Consider the following 20,226-nt stretch of genomic DNA (forward strand, 5'->3'; position numbering starts at 1 on the left):
GTAAGCGGAATTAGGATGAAATGAGAGAGTGAAAGCAGTAGTGGAGTTTCGCTGAGAGCGTTTTACTGCAGCGTTCATGTTCTTGAGCGAGTGAGTCAGTGACAGTTTTAGAGTCATCTCCCGTAAGAGATCCGTCTGTGTCTGTGCATGTAAAACTCTTTCAAAGATACAAGAGAAGTGATAAAAAGCTGGCCAGAAATCTGTGAGTTCCAGTCCTATTACTTTATCTTTTTCTCTCTTTATGGTTCCCCTGATAAACTCCCTCTCTCTTTATTGTTCATTAATTTGTGAAGAACATAAAACCTATATTCTTTCCACATTTCGCTAAATTATAGGGGAGAGCGGGGCTAGTTGTCACACTCCAGGGTTTATTTCTTAGGGTAGATAAACTGTATATTGGCTACAGAAATTGATTGAATATATCCACCGTTATTGCTTAGGGGAAAAAAAGTTATTGGATAGTTCCTTCGTTATTGCTTAGGGAAAAAAAGAGAGTTTATTCATTGACCTTTTGTGACAACATACCCCAATAGTGGGCTTCAAACTCATCACACTAGTATTGAGTAAGTTGTTACAATGAAACTTGTCATTAAACAGCCTATTAAAGGTTTTACAGCAGCATTTAAACAGTAAAATAATCATAAAACAACTTGTGAATTTATTTTAGAGTAGGCCGCATATGTTTTAATGATTAAATCCTATACATTTAAAACATGAATTCACCAACCTGAATTAATAATATATACTTTCCAGTCAGTTTTCAGGTTTGGGTTGGATTATTATACATATTTTAATTTAAAAATAACTTGTTTTATGTATTCATATTTTTAGGGTTACCGTCCATCTGTAATGTATATATTTTTGTTTGTTTGTAGCAGGAATATCCCTCCTATACAACTTTTGGGCAGAATCAGTATGCTCAGTATTACTCCACCTCCTCATACGGTTCCTACATGACATCTAACAGCTCATTGGACGGCACAGGTTCAGTCTCCACCTATCAGCTGCAAGACTCCACCCCCATCATCACAGGGCAAGCAGCTGACCTAAATCCAGGTAAACACAAATCCATTTCAAGTTTTCTCTTTCACTTGAGCCAGTAAGCATCTGCAAACCAAACCCTAGCAACCTCTTACCAATGGCCTGGCACCAATCCTAGCATCATGGCAGTGACTTTTGCACAGGCAGTTTTCTTCAGAAAGTGTAAAAATACAATTTAACATCCTAAATATCTCTACCCTTGTCTGTTATCTGTCAAACTTGGGAAAACTGCCATTGTAGTTAAGGTTAATCATTCCAATAGAGCAGCAAATGACGCAGTTGAAAGTTAGAATGGATGTTAAAATGTTCTATTACAGGGCTTTTGGCACGAAGGTGTCGTGTACTGTAGTTGTTGATTATGTTAGATAGAGCGATGGTGATTGGGGGTTTTGTCCAGCAGGCCCAAAATTCAGTGGGGTCCTAGAGCTGCATTTCTCAGTGATTTAGCTTGGCTGCAGTTCAGCAGAACTCATTACAGTAAACTTGCTCACACGCATACGCACACACACTATATTCTATCAGACGTGCCAGTTTTCCACTTTCATGACTCATGTAAAATGTGTTTTTCTTTCAATATCTAAAATAAAAAACAAACTTGAAAATTTACATATAGAAGCATTGTCACTTTAGATCCCCTGATTAAAATAAAATACCATGAGAGCAAATCCTTATCTTTGTTTCGGCATTATCTGAATATAAAGTATTAGGTGAAATGTTCGTCAAAAAAACTGAAAACTTTTATTTAAAAAAGTTTTATTATTATTAACTTTTTGACTAAGGCACAAACATGCATATTTAAGCCAGGGACCAATCTTTTTAAAAGCTTGACCCCTGGTTTCACAGACAATGTTTAAGACTAGTCCCAGACTAAAATGCATGTTTGAGCTGTGTTAACTGAATGCTACTTTCTCTGACATATCTTAAAATATGTCAGTGTTTTTGTTTTGTCTCGAGATGCACACCAGTAATGTTTTTTTCTAAGGCACATTTATAAAAGCTACTTAAATGCCCTAATAGAACTAAGGCTTAGTCCAAGCCCTGTCTGTAAAACCAGGCCTAATGTGTCTCTTAAATGTTACCCATGCCATGTGCAGGTGAGTTCGAGGCGGGGCAGAGCCCATCCACACCTATCAAAGAGATGGAGGACCGGGCGTGCCGAGGGGGTGGGGCTAAAGCAAGAGGGCGGGGCAGAAAGAACAACCCCTCCCCGCCACCTGACAGTGATCTTGAGGTATGTTCAGATAGATAGATGGATGCATGGATACAAACCTCACAAATGCACATACAGTTGAAGCAGATGCTTAAATCATCGACTGTAAATATACTCTCTCACTACCTAATCCTTGTGTCATCACTGTATGTTTACTGAGATCAAACATGTCTGCATGTTTTTACAGAGGGTGTTTGTTTGGGATCTGGATGAGACGATCATTGTGTTTCACTCACTCCTCACGGGCTCCTATGCACAGAAATATGGCAAGGTGAGAGCAAACACACGTACTATGCACATTAAACACACGTCTCCCTCCACTATAGTAACATTAAGTGTCCTCCTGCGATTCCTGATTATTCTTAGTAAGCTGACAATGTGTAAGGTTGTGTCAGTGATCTGATAACAGCAATAAATGGTTAAAGCAAAACCGATCAGCACACAGAATTACCGTTACCCTGATTTCTTTCTTGCTGGCATTCTGGTGGCTTCCTTACTTTGTTTTAACAGCGTTCTGGTGATGTGCTCAATGTTACATGTTGGTTTACGGTTTGACATAAAAACCTTGATTTTATAGGTCGTCAACTCGGTTGTCTTCTGCTAATTATCAACATTTATATTATGCGTGTAAATGCGCTAATTGTATTTACATTTGTCTTGCTCTATAGAGCTACCGCATACACTAAAAATGTTTAGGATTTACTTTGAAACTATTTTTACGTAGAAATTGCTAGTAAATTTTACAAATAATTACGAAGAAACAGCAACCAACGCATACTTTAAAACATGACGTTTTAAAGTAGAAAAACTGAATTAGTATTTTCTTGGGGTAAAAGGTACCCCAATAATCTTTATTTACAACTTTTGAAAAATCCTTTTTTACAGTGTATATCTCCAGAATGTAATGGTAAAAAAATTTTTTACTCTCTCTCCCACAACTGTGCGCTTCTATCATAAGCAGAGCGCAGATGAACACAGTGTAATTAGATTTAGCACTGTGACGGCCGGACTCAATGAGTGTGAAGCGTCAGACTTCTTGTGACACCTTCCCTCGCTTCTTGTCGTTCAGTTGGTGAGAGACATAGAGACAGCTGCGGCTATTCACGGCTCTGGGGCTATTTCTGCAGGCTCTGTGACGACGAAAACCCTCCGTTCTTAGGCACTCCCGTCAGAGACATTGCACATGCTGTCACGCTCAAGCTCCAGCACACAAGCACACACCGATCTATGAGTTAATCACTGAAAAGATTGTGAAATTACCAAACCTCAGAGTTCAAAAGTGGGAAAAGCAGCTCTACGCCAGTATTTCTTGAATTGTTTATTTTGATTGAAAAAAAAAATCACCTCAATTATTTTTGAACGTATGCTTAGATTAAGTTTAAACATTTTCAAACAGTTGAATCATCATTTCCAATCTCTGTCAGTTTCGCCATTAACTTTGTGTGTGTGTGCTTTTCTATTCTCGTTCACTGTCTGAGCCAATCACCTCTGAGCCAACAAACTCCATCACATATGATGATTTTTACAGCTGGGTGCCCTCCCCCTCTCTCGTTCTTTCAGTGTGTGTGTGTGTGTGTGTGTGTGGTGTTTGAAGGGTGAGAATGTCTGATGTTCTGAGACAAGTGTAGAATCTGTCATCATTTGATGGAAACGGGGAACATTATATTCAACAAGCAAAATGCACATGTAATTTGTTGATATTGAGCCAAAACTGCAGAATTAGTGGCTATGCAACCTGCACTCTTAATAACTAATTTTATTGGTATTCCTCCAACAATCTGGTTAGCATTTGTTCTGTTTTTATAGATAATTTTCAGTCTTTTTTTTATATCAATGTTGTATTTTGAATAAATATACATTACTTTTTTTATATATAACAAAATTATGTTTATTTTGATAGACTTGCAATGATTTTTTTTCTCTCTCCCAAAATCGGAATGCATTATGAGGGTTAAAATTAAGTTCTTATATAATTATTTCTTCTCTCATTGACTTCAAAATGTAACTGGCAGCAGTTTTTTTTTTTCATACTGAATTGCGTTTGGTCCTCTGTCTTACATCTATTTGCATATTAATTCAAACTTATGATCTATCTTAACTTGTTCTTTTCACATATTTAATCATTTACAGTTATAGCTGCCTTTACACTGACAATGGCTCAATTTGCCATTTTGATGAGCTGTGCGTGTTGCAGTGCATTCTGGGATTGCTTTCTCTACAATACATTCAAAGCTGCCTTAAATTTTTACAAAAAAGTAGTTTAAAAGGTATCATAATAAATGCACCTTCCTTTTTGAACAGCCTTTGCATCAGGAGTGTGTCTTTGACTCCTTAAAAATGTCCAAAAAACAAAGGACGCACACTAAGTGTCCCTACAAAACAGCAAAACAGCTCCAATGCAAAATTGCCTAAAACTTTAACTATGCTAGGTTTGTTATTGCTGCTGTTGATGATGACGATGAAAATGTCCTAATAATTAATATTTAAATTCTCAGGACCCTCCTCTGGCTGTGACTCTTGGTTTAAGGATGGAGGAGATGATCTTCAATCTTGCTGACACACATCTATTTTTTAACGATTTAGAGGTAAGTGAACTCCTTTGCCTTTATCTGACTTGTTTTATAATTTTTTCTTCCAATCAGAGTGTTTGTAGCTATGTGGCCCCCTGCTGGTTAACTGTAGTAACCACACTATGTATTTGATTAGGAGTGTGACCAGGTCCACATTGATGACGCCTCTTCAGATGATAACGGACAGGACCTTGGGTGAGTTTAACAGCTCTATAATTTAATTGTTATAACAGTATTTAAACATTGATTTCAAACTATTGTTACATTTAAAGACACCTATTACTTATTCAATGCCGCTGTCAGAATATGCCATTAAATATGAATGAATATGTATTTTACTTGTACATAAAACAATACTGTTATTATTATTATCAACAGTACTTACAGTTTTGCCACTGATGGCTTCCATGCAGCTGCAACAAGCGCAAGTCTCTGCCTAGCAACAGGTGTTAGGGGCGGAGTCGACTGGATGAGGAAGTTAGCCTTCCGATACAGAAGAGTCAAGGAGATGTACTGCACATACAAAAACAATGTGGGAGGTGAGATTCGATTACAAGCACAAATATCTTAAGTCATTACAGGATTAATTCTACATTTCAATAGCAGTGCTATTTTCGTGTTATTTATATAATAGTATTTATTATATTTTGAATTGTCTTATTTTTATATTATATCATTTTTATTAGTTTTTAACGAAAATATTTCTATTTAGCTATTTATTTCAGTTTTAGTCATTTTAGTGCTTTATTTTAAGTTATTCATCTAATATTTTATTTTATTTAAGCTTTTAATTAACGAAAATGTTTTTTAATATTTTAGATTTTAGTTAACAATAACATCACCGCTCCAATGGTACCAATGGATCACACAGTTTAACTTAAAGTATTCAGAATTATGAATAAAAAGTTGTGACAGAAAATAACCAAACCTGCACTGATTTCACAGTCAGATTCTAAATATAGTACGTTCTGACATTGTATAAACAAAATGCTATTAAATGTAAATATCTTGTTGATTTTTTCATAATTGAATGGTTAAAGGATAATTCCGGTATTTAACACCTTGAGTCTATATTGTAGTTTGTTTTGGATGAACAAGAGTGGTGGACAACATTTTTTTGACAATGGTTCCTCTCTCGAGTTTTTGACTATAATATAATTGGCCATGGACCCATTTAACATTGGAGTCAATGGGCATGTCCGAAAATATCATTAAAACAGCCAATAATGTTCGTTTACAAAACTGTTAAACTCACCAGTGGTTAGTGGTGTTTGTTGATGATTATAAACAATATATCGTCGCAATATATGATTCCAATCCGTTTATTTTGCTATAGTGGAACTATTTTTTCAGACACTTCACAACCGTGTAACTTCCGCTCAATATTTGAATCTGAAGCGTTAGCACACTCCCGACCACTTGATGGCGATAACCGATGTTTATGTCTCGCGGGACACTCACGGTCACAGTCGAGTTCAACTTCATATTGCACTGGTCAGTGGTCACGTCTTTCAATATGGTTAGAATTTATGCGGTCAAAAACTGCTGTAAAGTTCCTAAAAAATTTTTTTATTTTGCTTACTCTCCCGGAGCACAGTTGCTCTGCTCGCTAGCCTTATGAGAAACGGAAGCGAGCAAAAAGACTACATCGACCAAATGTAAACAGCCCCCTTTCCGTTTCCGGTAGCGCATTTATATTAACGAGCACTCAGTCCTTCAACAGAATTCAATGGGATTTTACAAAATGACGAATAAAACACGACAGAAACTGTATTTCGCAACACTTTTTGTTTCTGGAATAATTCCGGTATTTAACACCTTGAGTCTATATTGTAGTTTGTTTTGGATGAACAAGAGTGGTGGACAACATTTTTTTGACAATGGTTCCTCTCTCGAGTTTTTGACTATAAAAAAATTGGCCATGGACCCATTTAACATTGGAGTCAATGGGCATGTCCGAAAATGTCATTAAAACAGCCTTTAACATTAGTTTTCAAAACTGTGCAACTCACCGAGTGATTAGTGATGTTAGTTGATGTTCCAGAAACAAAAAGTGTTGCGAAATAGTTTCTGTCGTGTTTTATTCGTCATTTTGTAAAATCCCATTGAATTCTGTTGAAGGACTGAGTGCTCGTTAATATAAATGCGCTACCGGAAACGGAAAGGGGGCTGTTTACATTTGGTCGATGTAGTCTTTTTGCTCGCTTCCGTTTCTCATAAGGCTAGCGAGCAGAGCAACTGTGCTCCGGGAGAGTAAGCGAAGTAAACAATAATTTTTTTAGGAACTTTACCGCAGTTTTTGACCGCATAAATTCTAACCGTATTGAAAGACGTGACCACTGACCAGTGCAATATGAAGTTGAACTCGACTGTGACCGTGAGTGTCCCGCGAGACATAAACATCGGTTATCGCCATCAAGTGGTCGGGAGTGTGCTAACGCTTCAGATTCAAATATTGAGCGGAAGTTACACGGTTGTGAAGTGTCTGAAAAAATAGTTCCACTATAGCAAAATAAACGGATTGGAATCATATATTGCGACGATATATTGTTTATAATCATCAACAAACACCACTAACCACTCGGTGAGTTTAACAGTTTTGTAAACAAACATTATTGGCTGTTTTAATGACATTTTCGGACATGCCCATTGACTCCAATGTTAAATGGGTCCATGGCCAATTCTATTATAGTCAAAAACTCGAGAGAGGAACCATTGTCAAAAAAATGTTGTCCACCACTCTTGTTCATCCAAAACAAACTACAATATAGACTCAAGGTGTTAAATACCGGAATTATCCTTTAATCATTCAAATCTTAACCCTAATGGTTAATTAATGAACGATCTGCATTGCGCCCATTATTAACTCCAGGTTTCTCCCATATATATATTCATGCCATAAAACACACACTAGTTCTGAATGTGTTGTTTTGTTCATGATCTTTTTCAGGGTTGCTAGGGCCGGCTAAGAGAGAGGCGTGGCTCCAGCTGAGGGCAGAGGTTGAGGCTCTCACGGACTCATGGCTGACCACTGCGCTCAAGTCCCTGTCAATCATCAGCTCCAGGTCTGTCTCTTCAGCATCATCAGCCTCTACCATTAAGAACTATAGCTTACACAGCTAAAAACAATCTCTCTCTCTCTCTCATATGCACACAGGAGTAACTGTGTCAACGTCTTGGTGACAACGACACAGTTAATACCTGCGCTCGCTAAGGTGCTGTTGTATAGCCTGGGCTCTGTGTTTCCCGTTGAAAACATTTACAGCGCAACCAAAATAGGTGAGTTCTGTTACACAGGTCCATACAGCAGACTTCATCTTGGGTTCATCATGTTTTATTTCCATACTCTTTTTCTGCAGTCAGGGGTAAAGTAGAGTTCAGTCGTGTCTGTGTGTGGGGGGAACATGCTTTGGCTCGCATTAAATCATAAATCAAAACAGATCAGGATGACCTGGTCATAGCATTCCCATTCACTCTCTGTCTATTGATGTGGAATTGATTCTGATTGGCCGATCTCTCATCATCTGCCAGCGTTAAGTTCTTCTTTCGTTCTGCTTCCTCATAAACAGCCGTCTTTATTCACAGTGGGTTTATTCCTCTCTCTATTCTGAAACAGCCTACCTGAGCTGATATGTTGCTTCTGGTGATTGTGATTCCTGAAATACTGATACAACTGCTTTTCCTTTCTTATTTTAAATCTGAACTCTGAAAAATGTGCTATTGGTTTCTCATATAATTCCATGACTAATTACTAAAAATAAGCTAAAATATATTTAATTTAATTTAAATAAACAAAAGAAAAAGACAGTGTCCGTTCAATTTAATTTAAAACGTAATTTGTACCATTTTCTTTCTTAAAAAAAAAAAAATAATAATAAATATATATATATATATATATATATATATATATATATATATATATAAAATAGAATATAAAATTTAATTTGTACTTTTTATTTTATTTTTTAAAAATCCATAAATTGAAATTTAAATGTTATTTGTAAATTTTTATGTTGGCATTACACAATTTGTTAATTTTAAAATCTAAATGTTATTTGTACTTTTAATTTCATTTAAAAATAAACATTTACAAATAACATTTGTATTTAATCTTTAATGGATGTTTTCTTTTTATGTTGCCATTACACAATTTCATTTAATTTTTTTTTTATATTATATTATTGTATTTATTTTCAAATGTTATTTAAACATTTTTGTTTTCCCTTTTTTCTTTTCTTTTACAATTTAATTTAATTTAAAATACAAATGTTATTTGTACTGTTTTTATTTCATTGCATTTAATTTCCAAGTGTTATTTGTGAGAAGAAAAAAAAGTTTATATATATATATATACATATTTATTGCAAAAACATTATTGAAGGAGCCTGTTTCAAATCAAATCCATCATCTTCTGTGACTACACCAAAATGCTTCGCTGTCTTGTTGACCCAAAGCCTGATTCCACAAATCTCATGCTCACTGTCATGGTAACCGTAACAACAAAATGTTTGTGAGATCAGGGTTTGTCTGTGTGCAAGAGGGACTGTCGGTTTGAGTTCATGCAGTTTTTTTTTTTCAAATGGGGAAAAAAGCATCTCTTTTTCTTTCTGCTCTCAAATAATCAGGTAGCCTAATGCGGCTTGCTCAGTTCCGAGTGTGTGCTTGTTAGTGTGTGATAAGTCTATGCCTTGTTTCCGCAGGTAAAGAGAGCTGTTTTGAACGTATAGTATCCAGGTTTGGCACTAACATAACGTATGTTGTGATTGGCGATGGGCGCGATGAGGAGCATGCAGCCAGCCAGGTAAAATCTGACCTCTGACCCCAAGCCTCTGACCTCTCACCTTGTTTATGTTGCAGGCAAAGAGAGTTGCTTTGAGCGCGTAATGCAGAGGTTTGGCAGGAAGGTAGTGTATGTTGTTATTGGGGATGGTGTGGAAGAGGAGCAGGCCGCTGCCAAGGTAACGACCCCCAGGTGAACCAGAAGCAGTGTGTGACTTCTCAGATTGGACTTCCTGCCTGTGTGTGCTGTAGAGCTTTAGATGAAACTGATCGGCAGCTTGTGTGCTTCATTTATTTCCTCGTCTGTAGTCATCCGCCTCTAATGTGGATGTCAGTAGCGGTTGCTTTTTTCCTCTTATCATCTGAGACTAGCTTTTCTTTCTCAGATCCCAAGCGATCTAGAACAGAGCTATTCAACTGAGGGTTCTCGAAGTTCCCAGAATGGCATCTCGTAGGACACCAGTGTGAACTCGGTCTGAGAATAGATTCTGATTGTGTAGATGATCTGCTGAGGTGCTGGACCTAAAGACCCAGTTGAATACTTTTGTTCTAGGAAACTTCTGTGCAGCATTTCTAAACAAAGTTTGTGCAATGATGTACGTTTTAATGTACACCATACTGTTCAAAAGTTTGGAGTCTGAAAGATTTTTTTATTAAATTTTTTGGGCAAGGATGCATTAAATTGATCAAAAGCGACAGTAAAGATGGTTACAAATATTTTATTTCAAATAGATAGTGTTCTTTTGAACTTATTCATAAAAAACCCTGAAATTATGCTTTCCACAAAAATATTATACCGAACCACCGGTTTTAACATTGATGAGAAATGTTTCTTGAGCACCAAATATCAGAATGTTTTCTGATGGATCATGTGACACTGAAGACTGGAGTGATGCTGAAAATTCAGCTTTACCATCACAGGAATAAATATATTAAAATAGACTACAGTTATTTTAAATTGTAATAATATATTTAACAATATTACTATATTTTGATCAAATAAATGTAGTCTTGTTGAGCATAAGAGACTTATCTTATCTTACGTACCCCAAACTTTTGAAAGGTAGATTCAAGATTTGTTTTGCGAAAAGGATGTTTCTGTTTCGCAAGTCTTTAGCTTGCTAGGGTGAAGGATTTGTAAAGGGTTTATTTAAAAATTCTAAATCAATTTAGTTAATAGTAAAAATGGTTAAAAAAAATTATATAAAATGAATAATACAATTCATATGAATAATATTTAGATTGTACTGGAAGCACTTTACAATAAGGTTCAATTAGTTAACATTAATAAATTATTAGTATAATTAACTCTTTCCCTGCCAGCGTTTTTGAGAAAAGTTGCCAGCCAGCATTGTTGATAATTTTTTACAAAAGTTTCATGGCCCCCAGAATATTTTGTTGTATATCTGAACATGCAAAAACAAAGCAAAAGAAAGAACAGACCCTCTGCTTTTTAACAAAACAAACAAAAAAACGTTTTATTCTAGCTTCATGTATTCTTTTTTTATCAACACTTTAATGTGGGTAAGTTTCATAAAAAAAAGCAACATTTTGAACAAAAAGGTGAGAAAATCGCGTTTTTATCAAAAACTAACGTTACGTCTGGATCGGATTTACAACGATGATCAAAACATAGATGGATTAGATCGAGTCCATCAACACCCCCAAAGCTTCACACATTCCTAACCACTTCATGGGTCGATATTTCATTCGGCAGTTTTCATTTCATTAGGGAGTATCATAGGGGAGTATGCTGTTCAATGTTGATGATCGCGTTCTGCTTCTTCTTCGCCTGTGTTTTGATCTGGGGATTCTGTAGTCTTTCAGAAGGTGTCCTGTCGCCCCCTACTGTATAACAGTGGAAAGCCGGAAATGTCCGTGAATGGCGGGAAAAGAGTTAAAATGAACATTAGATTAATAAGATAAAATACTGTTAATTACAAATAATATACTACAATATTAATAAAATGAACCTTTGTGTAAAGTGTTACGTTTTTTAAGCTAATAAAAATGTGTGTAAATGCTTGACTAAACTCTTTATAAAACCCTCTGTAGATAGTTGTGTGGACTAAATGTACCAGAGACTATTGTTGTTGTTATACATTTGGTTGATGGATCTTTCACTGCGTATTCGGGAATGAAGAGAACTGTTGTGAACTATAACCAACTTTTAAGAATAGACCCAATCTTAGTGGCTGACTCTGTAAATGAATGTTCAGCAAAGATATTCATTATGACTCTTTTCAAACTGAAACTCACAGTCTGTTTGTCCCCACAGCACAACATGCCCTTCTGGCGGATATCCAGCCACTCTGACCTGCTTGCCCTCCATCAAGCACTGGAGTTCGAGTACCTGTAACACTCGACACCTGTATCATAGGCCTTTTTTGTACAACTATTTAAGAACAAGAGTACACTGCAATCTCTTTTTATGTTGTTGTTGTTGTTGTCTTTTTGATTATTTTTAAGAAAACTCTGGCTTTTAAGATAATTCTGCACTGTCTTAAGAAGACTAGGACAGACTAGTATGAGGGGAAAATGGGATTATAATGGTCAAACCAGGCTTGTAAAGAGCTTACTAAGGTCTTACGTCACACACACTGCATTTCATGTCTGAATGAGGTGAGTTCTTCCAGGGTTGAGGTGAACCCTTGAAAGCGCATATATCCACACTCATCTACAGGAGCTTTATCTCTGTCTGTACTGTAGACTTCATCTCCACTTAAACAAGCGCTGTACTCTAACAAGGAGCATTTAGAATAGACACACAACTCATGTAAATTATTTTACAGGAACTAGATTAAACACTAAAGGACGCTGTGTTTTCACATGGTATCGTTTTGATTTTGTCTGGGTTTTTTTTGTAAGTTTTTGACAAAAAAAAGTCTGTGTATAATTTGTTGTGCCTTATAAGATGTTTCGTGTGTCAGTTTTTATTTTGAGAATGTATGTAGATAAACGAAAAATGTAAACAATTGAGATTTTCTTTGAGTTCTCTATTTTCTAAATGTTCAAAAAAACACTTAATCTGCTGTCAATACTGGTGCCTCTGAAGGAAATACATTTACAATCCAAAGATTTTTTTTTTATGTGAGGAAACACTAATTTGTATTTTGATTCAAATTATGACAGATGGAAAGAAAAGGGAAATAAAAGTCAAGCATCAGAAAAAAAATATTTTAGAGCTTTAATGATTTTGGATAATTTTTAGTTGTTATAACTTTAGCATTTTTGCTGTAGTTTCATCCTGATGTAACACTGGTTGCATAGTGCTGTGGTTTCTTATTCAGGAAATGCAAGTCCCAACTACACTATTTTAAAATGTAATTTGAAAAAAATAAGCTTTTCAAAAGCATGTTCACTTTACTTGAATGACAGACATTCATACAATTTTAAAGCCATGCAATTTGGAAAATTTGTATTTTTGTTAAAAGTTAAAGTATTCCTGTATTATTTTTTAGGAGTAAGTACTTTTAAATACTACAATTGCACAAAGCATCACAAGAGATGGAGTTAACCGTTTCATGCATGAATTATAACCAGTCAGGATTTCCCTGTCTGTTTTATTGCTCTTAGGGCATGAAAAACAAAGTTAGATTTTTTTTAACACATTTCACAGATTTTCAGATGAACTGAAGGGATACTGTAACAAAACGGTAAAAACACAGAAAATGTGTGTATTAACAAACCAATTAAAAAAAGGTATAAAATCATGTGAAAACTATAAAATATATACTACAAAATATAATACAGCTTCAATTATTTCAAATGCAATCGAGTTTGTTTCCGTTCGACCAGCTGAACTTCATACAAGTTGAATATCAATCAAGTGTCTGATTTAAGTCAAAATCTTAAGTCTCTACAACTATGGGAACCCAACTCGGACTACCCGTGTATGTGATTTATTAGCGGATCATGTTCAAAATAACCAAATTAGCTCAGCTCTGAGAAACCCCTTAAATTTACATTATTTTTTTTTCAGTCTGAACCTCAATAGATCAGGCGTTTTCAAATCTCATCTAAAATGCGCAGTGTTGGTGGTAGTGTATTGCAAGTGACACGTTTTGTTTTCAGATTACTCATGTAATGGCCTTTTGATAGCTGTAGTTACATTATAGTGACCTCTACACTTCTATCATTGATTGCTATCAGGATGTTAAGAGTTTACTCCACAAGAACCAAATGAGATCAGAACTCATTCAGATCAGAATGAGAATAAGGCCACATTTACACATAGCCGGTTATTTAGAGAAACAAATATATTTCCCCCCCTCCGTTTTCAATAATAACATCGTGCACACAACCCACATAAATACGCCGTCGAGCGCCTTTATAACTATGCTAAACCTATGGGCGGCAGTGTAGGGAGAAGGATAAAGCCATGCAAGCCAATCAGAATCCTCAGAATCGACCAGAGAACCCCGTTTCTCCCAGTTGACACGACAACATATAACTGGCGTTTTCAGAAATCTCCACTTTGGCCGGAGTTTTTAGAAATAATCGTTTTCTGGGATAAAAACGGCGTTTTCGTGTAAATGACAGGCCAAAACACAGAGAAATATCTGCGTTTTCCCATCGTGTAAACGGGGCCTAACTTAAAAAGTGTTTGAATTTCACTCAGTTTTGCATGATCTGTTACAATTCCCATGTCATTTAAATAACACCACAAGCAACATTTCGTTTCCAAAAGATGTTTTATTTGGCGCCTTATTTCTTGGATTTGAAGTACTCCTCAATGACGTCCTTGGCCTGGGACTCTTTGCCGTAGTCCTGCAGATGGACATGTGAAAACATTAGATACTTTAAATAAACATTTTAACATAAAATCAATGCAATCCTTGCAATAAATAGAAGTAATCAAAATATAAATATTCCAGCAAATTAAGCACTTGTTGCCCTTCTAGGGACCTCGAGTCAAACCAGGACCACGAGGCTCGTGTTCAGGCGTTCAATCTTGCCAAGACATAAATAAAAACAGACACAGGGCACAGAGAGCCAGGATCTGGACTCGACCTGGCATAAACACCCTAAATTTGAAGCCCAACTTATAGCATGCATCATTTTAAATGAAGGAAACGTGATGTAAATTAAAAACAGATTCTGGATACGAACCTTGATGACTACACAGCTGCAGCCCACCACCTTGCGGGGTTTGCCCTCTCTGTCGATCTTGCATAAACCGACCCACTCACCGAGCTTCTTATTGTCATCAACCTATGGAGGACAGGGAGACGGTTATATTTTGCAACTTTAAGCCGAAATTCAGGCATTTTAATTCACAGGCTTATGGGTGCAAATAAGAAGTTGTTGGCAATATCCAAGAGAAACACCTTGCACCATCGGTGCTCCGGCCCCAATTAAGATTTTTAATGAGCAATAAAAAGAAACTAGATCATTTTCTGAAGGGAAATATGAGTGATGCCCACCACAAGCTTTAGTTAATTGCAACAGTTATTAAGATGTTCTGGGTGGTCCAATTCAAAGGAGCCCAATGCCAGAGCTCAGTTCTAACTTTCAATGAAGCATATGGAGTTTCTTCACCAATTTTATAGACCACCAGGACATTGGATTTCAATCCTGGAGACCCACAGCACTATATATTTTGAATGTCTCTTAGCAGATACATGCAATCCAGTTTACAGATGGCTCTCCTAATGTGATGATCAGAATCAAGCGTGTTAAAGTCACCCTGTAGTCAATCATGTAATTACTTAACTTATATTTGATAACCAAAATTACACTAAGTTTTTTTCTTAATTTCTTCATGTCTTAAAATAGCTTGAATGCAACTCTACACCATTGCCTCATTTAGCATTATCCCCACCTCAACCCACACCAGCTCAGAGATCCACTCGTTGACAGGTCTTGGTTCACAGCAGTTTCAAGGAGAAAACTCAGCAATGGTGTTGACATGAATTTGTACATGGTTTGACTTAAAGCATATTAAAAACACCACATAGACAAACATTAAAAGTTAGATTTTTTTTTTACCACAGGGGGACTTTAAATAAAACGTAGTTCTGTTTTCTTGACATTCACCAGGATTGAAAACCACTGGCCCAGGAAACAAATCGTTAAGCCCAAATTATACTTCTGCATTGAACTCAGGTCGTAGCATGTAGCATGCGTACCCTTTGGCGTACGCTGACGTGCAACTCTCCAAAAATGTAACAATGTGTCAATTCTACGCGGACTGCACGCTGTGATTGGTCAGCTAGAACACATCCCTCGGGTTTCACATGCATGTGGAATTGCACGTCAACGCGGACAACGAAGCAGAAATATAAATTAAAACCAACGCGTAGTCTAAAACGTAGAGGCTCCGGCATAGGTGCGATGCAAAAGTATAATCAGCCTTTAGTCCAACTGAAAATGACCGCTCAATTTGATAAAATCACTTGCAATAAGGACATGGGCTAATGCTTAAATTAGATTAATTACTAGATGAACAAGCAATAATAATAATGCATTAATGTTATTCTTATAGTTCCCACCTTGATAAGGTTGATCTGATGCTCAGCACAGAGAGCCTCCACCAGCTTGACATACATGGGCTCGTCACAGTTTGCTGCCAGGACGCATAGATGAGCCTGGCGCCTGTGAAAAGAACAAAGAAAGATCATGATGACCCTTCAATCTCCTCCAAAAGGTATGAATGACACATCAAAAATATCTCAGACAGAAATTGGGTAACGAATGGCAGTTGTCCTCAGAGACTTCAGAAGAGGGAGCCAAATTATCATCATAGATACAAAGCAACATCTTAAAGATTTTAAGAAGTTATTTCTTACTTGTCGAGGGCCTTGGCGGCCTCACGAATACCGCGGGCCAGACCGTCGTGGATGAGTGCGGTCTTCAGCACTTCAGGCAGAGCGGTGTTGACATCCATCACACCTCCGGCACTGATGCTGTGAAACATACAAAAGATTGTTATGGTGTAAATAGAGTCAGGTGTGTGTGCACAAGTGTTTAACGACCTGCGGCTTTTCAGAATGATGTCTCACTCATAATTAGAGTGAAGGGGTATCCGACTAAAGAATGAAAGTTCATCATTGCCGAGGTCACCCTAGAATAGTTACTACTAGCAAGTAATTTAACACAAGGACCAACGTGGAGTTGATTTAGAGGTAACAGGTGTGTGTCACACACATATACACACACAAACCTACACATACTTATTTAGTGTGGCACAAAAAAGACTGCATTTAAATAAGACGAACAATATTTACGGTTAAATGAAAGTGAATTGGTCTCAAGTTCTTCTGCTAACAATTTATATTAAGCCAATCCTCGCACAAATCAATGCTTCAAAAAACGAACAAATGTCACGTGTGGAGTAACAGGCAACAGCCTCTGGTCACCGTTTACTTTCATTGTACTACGCAGTCCATTCTGCTTATTACTCAACGAAAAAAGTCACGTCTTTGAAACATGATGGCAAGTAAAAACTAAGTTGAACAGTCATAGGTATTTAATATATTTTCTTCTATAAAAAATTATTATTGCATGCTTGAAGTGTGGATGCATGCATCATTACTATAGCGCAGTGAGAACACAATTACTCACCCTTCCTCGGCCATTGTAGATTAGCGATGGATGAAAGGATAGATTTCTGAAATAAAGGCATAATACGATCGATATATTAATATCCATTCCTTCCGATACATCTTTGATCACTTTAAAGACAGGATGTCACATATTTAAGACCGATTCTCTCAGAGATTAAAAAGCTCGCCATACCTTCCTTCTGACTGCGGGTAAAGAGGACGTCATAACGTCGACAACATTGTTTTAAGCGCAAAAGGCCCCGATGGTGTCCATCCTACTGCCTGCATGGAGAGCCACGCGGAACTATTTTTGTGGCTTTTTAGGCTAGAGTTTGCTTGTTCTGTTTCAGAATTGTTGTGATGATTTTTTTTATGTAGAAAATATATTGATTAATATTATTGAACGCCATTTTAATGCTTCCTAAATGTTCGCTAATCCAAAACGATAGCATATAGACAGTAACACCTTAATCCACCACTAGGGTGCGTTATGTACACGGTATATACGCGCCTCAATATTTTTATTTTTATATAATACATGTATATATTTATTTTAGTAGATTTGTTCACTTTAAACACAAATAAAATGTATATTTTCTAGACCTCTGAGACATTTTTTCCCAACTGTTTCCAATTGTCTGGATGATTTTAGTATGTGGTAGGCTAAGTGACCACGCATTACTTGTTGGGCGCACTGTAATTAATGTACTGTGTAATCTCGGTGGAGAAAAAAGATAGAATAATCCCCTCGTGCAAGTTTAGGCATGCCACACTTATATATTTTATGGTGTGTGAGTGTGTGTGGGGGTGGCAGAAGTTCTTGTGGTAGGTGGGGCTGGCAGGTGAACTGTCAGAACTTGCTTTCCTGGTCCTTGAGTTGGCTGAGAGTACTGTTTTTAAACGTTCACACAGTTTACTGAAATACTTCAGCAGCCACTTCTATTTTCAACAGACCTTTTGAATTTTTAATTTTTAAAATATGTCCGTCACGGTGTATTTCAGCAGTGTGAGTGGCTCTAGAGAGGTGTGTATCTGTATTTATATTTGTGACTCCTCTGACTGTCTAGCATCTGATACTCGCTGTTTAAAACTAAACTTGCTGAATGATGACCTGAACTTGACTGTTTTATGTGTAGCCTACTCGTATTATTTAACGAGCTAGACAGTTGTCTTTATGTCAAACTACATCAGTGAAGAAGTTATCTCTACAGTGATACAAATGTGTCCTCTGGATTATGTGAAGCATTTGTATGCATCTGTTGAAGGATAAAACATTTCCTAGGAGCTGAAGAACATGAAGATTTGAAGTAAATAACAGATAGTTGGGGATAGTTCATTTCTTGCCACATGTCTTAAGAAAGTGTGTTGTCAAAGTTACATTGTTTTCCATCTGTTTCTTCAGGTGAAGCAACATCAGTCTGAGATTTTCCAGTTCCTGGATTCCAAGAAGATCAAGTACCGTACTTTGGACATCACATCAAGCACTGACGTGAAGGAGGAGATGAGGAAGAAAGTGGGAAACCCCTCAGCGATGCCCCCTCAGGTCTTTAATGGGGACAAATACTGTGGGGTGAGTCTCAGTTTGCTATCTTGTTTTTGATACTGGCCTGTAGATCAAGGGACAGAAAGTACTCTCTATTTTAACTGCATCTAACCAACCTCGAGGGAAATGGTCAATTGATTTGATTTTATGACAAGCTTTAGGAGGTCACCACACTTCTGCACACATCTGCTACACTTTTACAGCAGCGATTCCTTTTAAACAGTCAATTTATCATTATTTGTTATTTATTATAGTTTCCAGAAGTGTTATATTAGACCTTCATTTCCATGTTATCTTTAAAAAGGACAATTGATGTCATGCTAAAAATAAATTAATATTTTAATTTGCATTAATATTTTCATTTTAATATCATTACAATCATTCATATGAACGTTTAGAAAGAAAATATTTTAATTTGAAAAATGATTTTGCATACACATTATAAACAGTGTTAAAAATATCAAATAATGTGACTAAGTTCAGCATACATGAGCTTGTCTGTTAATTATATCAGTTCTAAGTCATGGGAACACAATACAAATATTTCCAGAGAATGACACTTTTACAGTTATTAAGAAGAGCACACAAAGGGCAGGCTATGTCCTGTAATAAAGCATAACAAACATACTTGTATGGGTTTTGCAACAAGTGTTTTGAACCACTGAGTCAGTAACTGGGAGATATAAAACAAGTTTTTGTGGTGTATGTTAAGGCTATTAATTTTGTTGCACAAACAACACCTAAAACAAAAGCCTTTGCATATAGACACACAAGACCTGTCAGGCTTGTTCACTTTCTTCTAAACAAAAACACACCCTTTAAAACACTCCCATCGACTATAGCCCTGAGGAACATCTTGACATTCTCTTACGATGCTCAGAACAGCGCATGCCGCTCACAAATGAGCAAATAATCACACAGCTCAGATGCCAGACATGTAGTGTGTCTGGGTGTACTTTACCACTAATGCCTGAGCAAATGCTTTAAAAATCAGCTCTTGAGGCGTTCATGTCTTATTCTTTCACATTTTTATTTGTGAAAACCATTAAAAAGTATATCATATTAATATATATATAAGCATATTCTGTGTTTGTGTTCATAGGACTATCAGAAGTTTTTTGATGCAGTGGAGGATGGGAAAGCAGAGACATTCTTCAAACTCTGAGCTACTATAGGCACACTGCACTAAATCCTAGCATTTTTAATAGAGATTTTATATGTTAAGGAAATACATATTTTGCACCATTAAATGTAAAAAATAAATTAAAAAATCTATCAAGTGTATCTTTACTAAATGTTGTATCTACAAGAGTATCTCATCACATTTTGGGAGTAAAGATGAGCAACTTCCATATTTGTCCACTAGGAAGCAGTGTTAAATCTATAATTACTATATTTCAGTGTCCACTAGTTTTTCCTCTTAATTATATAAGTAGTAAATCATGGCAACACAGGTTGGACATGTAAATGCAGTTTATTCTGGGAGGGAATGGTTTTAGCTGAACTTAAGCTTCCTAATTTAAAATGATCTTTATA

General features: G+C 36.5%; 3 protein-coding genes and 1 long non-coding RNA gene across 33 annotated transcripts in view; 2 read left to right on the plus strand and 2 right to left on the minus strand.

The window, feature by feature from the left end:
* eya4 (EYA transcriptional coactivator and phosphatase 4) overlaps positions 1-12,791 on the plus strand; it is a 49,285-nt gene extending 36,494 nt beyond the window's left edge. For 10 of the 30 annotated variants that reach the window (XM_079589119.1, XM_079589122.1, XM_079589123.1 and 7 more), the window contains 10 exons: positions 876-1,056; positions 2,136-2,272; positions 2,439-2,522; positions 4,747-4,836; positions 4,958-5,016; positions 5,200-5,360; positions 7,772-7,886; positions 7,979-8,100; positions 9,679-9,793; positions 11,879-12,791. In XM_079589119.1, coding sequence (XP_079445245.1) covers positions 876-1,056; positions 2,136-2,272; positions 2,439-2,522; positions 4,747-4,836; positions 4,958-5,016; positions 5,200-5,360; positions 7,772-7,886; positions 7,979-8,100; positions 9,679-9,793; positions 11,879-12,068 — 1,254 coding nt within the window. In that variant the 3' untranslated portion in view covers positions 12,069-12,791. Of the gene's footprint in view, positions 1-875; positions 1,057-2,135; positions 2,273-2,438; positions 2,523-4,746; positions 4,837-4,957; positions 5,017-5,199; positions 5,361-7,771; positions 7,887-7,978; positions 8,101-9,521; positions 9,623-9,678; positions 9,794-11,878 lie in introns of all 30 variants that reach the window. The other 20 variants (XM_079589104.1, XM_079589115.1, XM_079589118.1 and 17 more) reach the window with 4 other exon arrangements.
* Positions 9,800-20,226, minus strand: part of LOC306986188 — a 92,393-nt gene continuing 81,966 nt past the window's right edge. Inside the window, exon 3 of the long non-coding RNA XR_013794925.1 lies at positions 9,800-10,610. This is a non-coding gene — a long non-coding RNA (uncharacterized lncRNA). The remainder of the gene's footprint in view (positions 10,611-20,226) is intronic.
* On the minus strand, positions 14,276-17,409 carry rps12 (ribosomal protein S12). The gene is made up of 6 exons (XM_079589130.1): positions 17,341-17,409; positions 17,167-17,212; positions 16,392-16,508; positions 16,095-16,197; positions 14,713-14,814; positions 14,276-14,370 (listed from the first exon to the last, which is right to left on the minus strand). Exons 2-6 carry the CDS (start codon positions 17,178-17,180, stop codon positions 14,308-14,310), a joined length of 399 nt encoding a protein of 132 aa, XP_079445256.1. The 5' UTR covers positions 17,181-17,212; positions 17,341-17,409; the 3' UTR covers positions 14,276-14,307.
* Positions 17,962-19,965, plus strand: LOC306986185 (SH3 domain-binding glutamic acid-rich-like protein 3). Its single transcript, XM_079589131.1, has 3 exons — positions 17,962-18,171; positions 18,550-18,717; positions 19,793-19,965. The coding sequence occupies exons 1-3, from the start codon at positions 18,127-18,129 to the stop codon at positions 19,853-19,855; spliced, it is 276 nt and encodes a 91-aa protein (XP_079445257.1). The 5' UTR covers positions 17,962-18,126; the 3' UTR covers positions 19,856-19,965.

The sequence above is a fragment of the Phoxinus phoxinus genome, assembly GCF_949152265.1.
Source record: "Phoxinus phoxinus genome assembly, chromosome: 18".
Classification (NCBI taxonomy): Eukaryota; Metazoa; Chordata; class Actinopteri; order Cypriniformes; family Leuciscidae; genus Phoxinus; species Phoxinus phoxinus.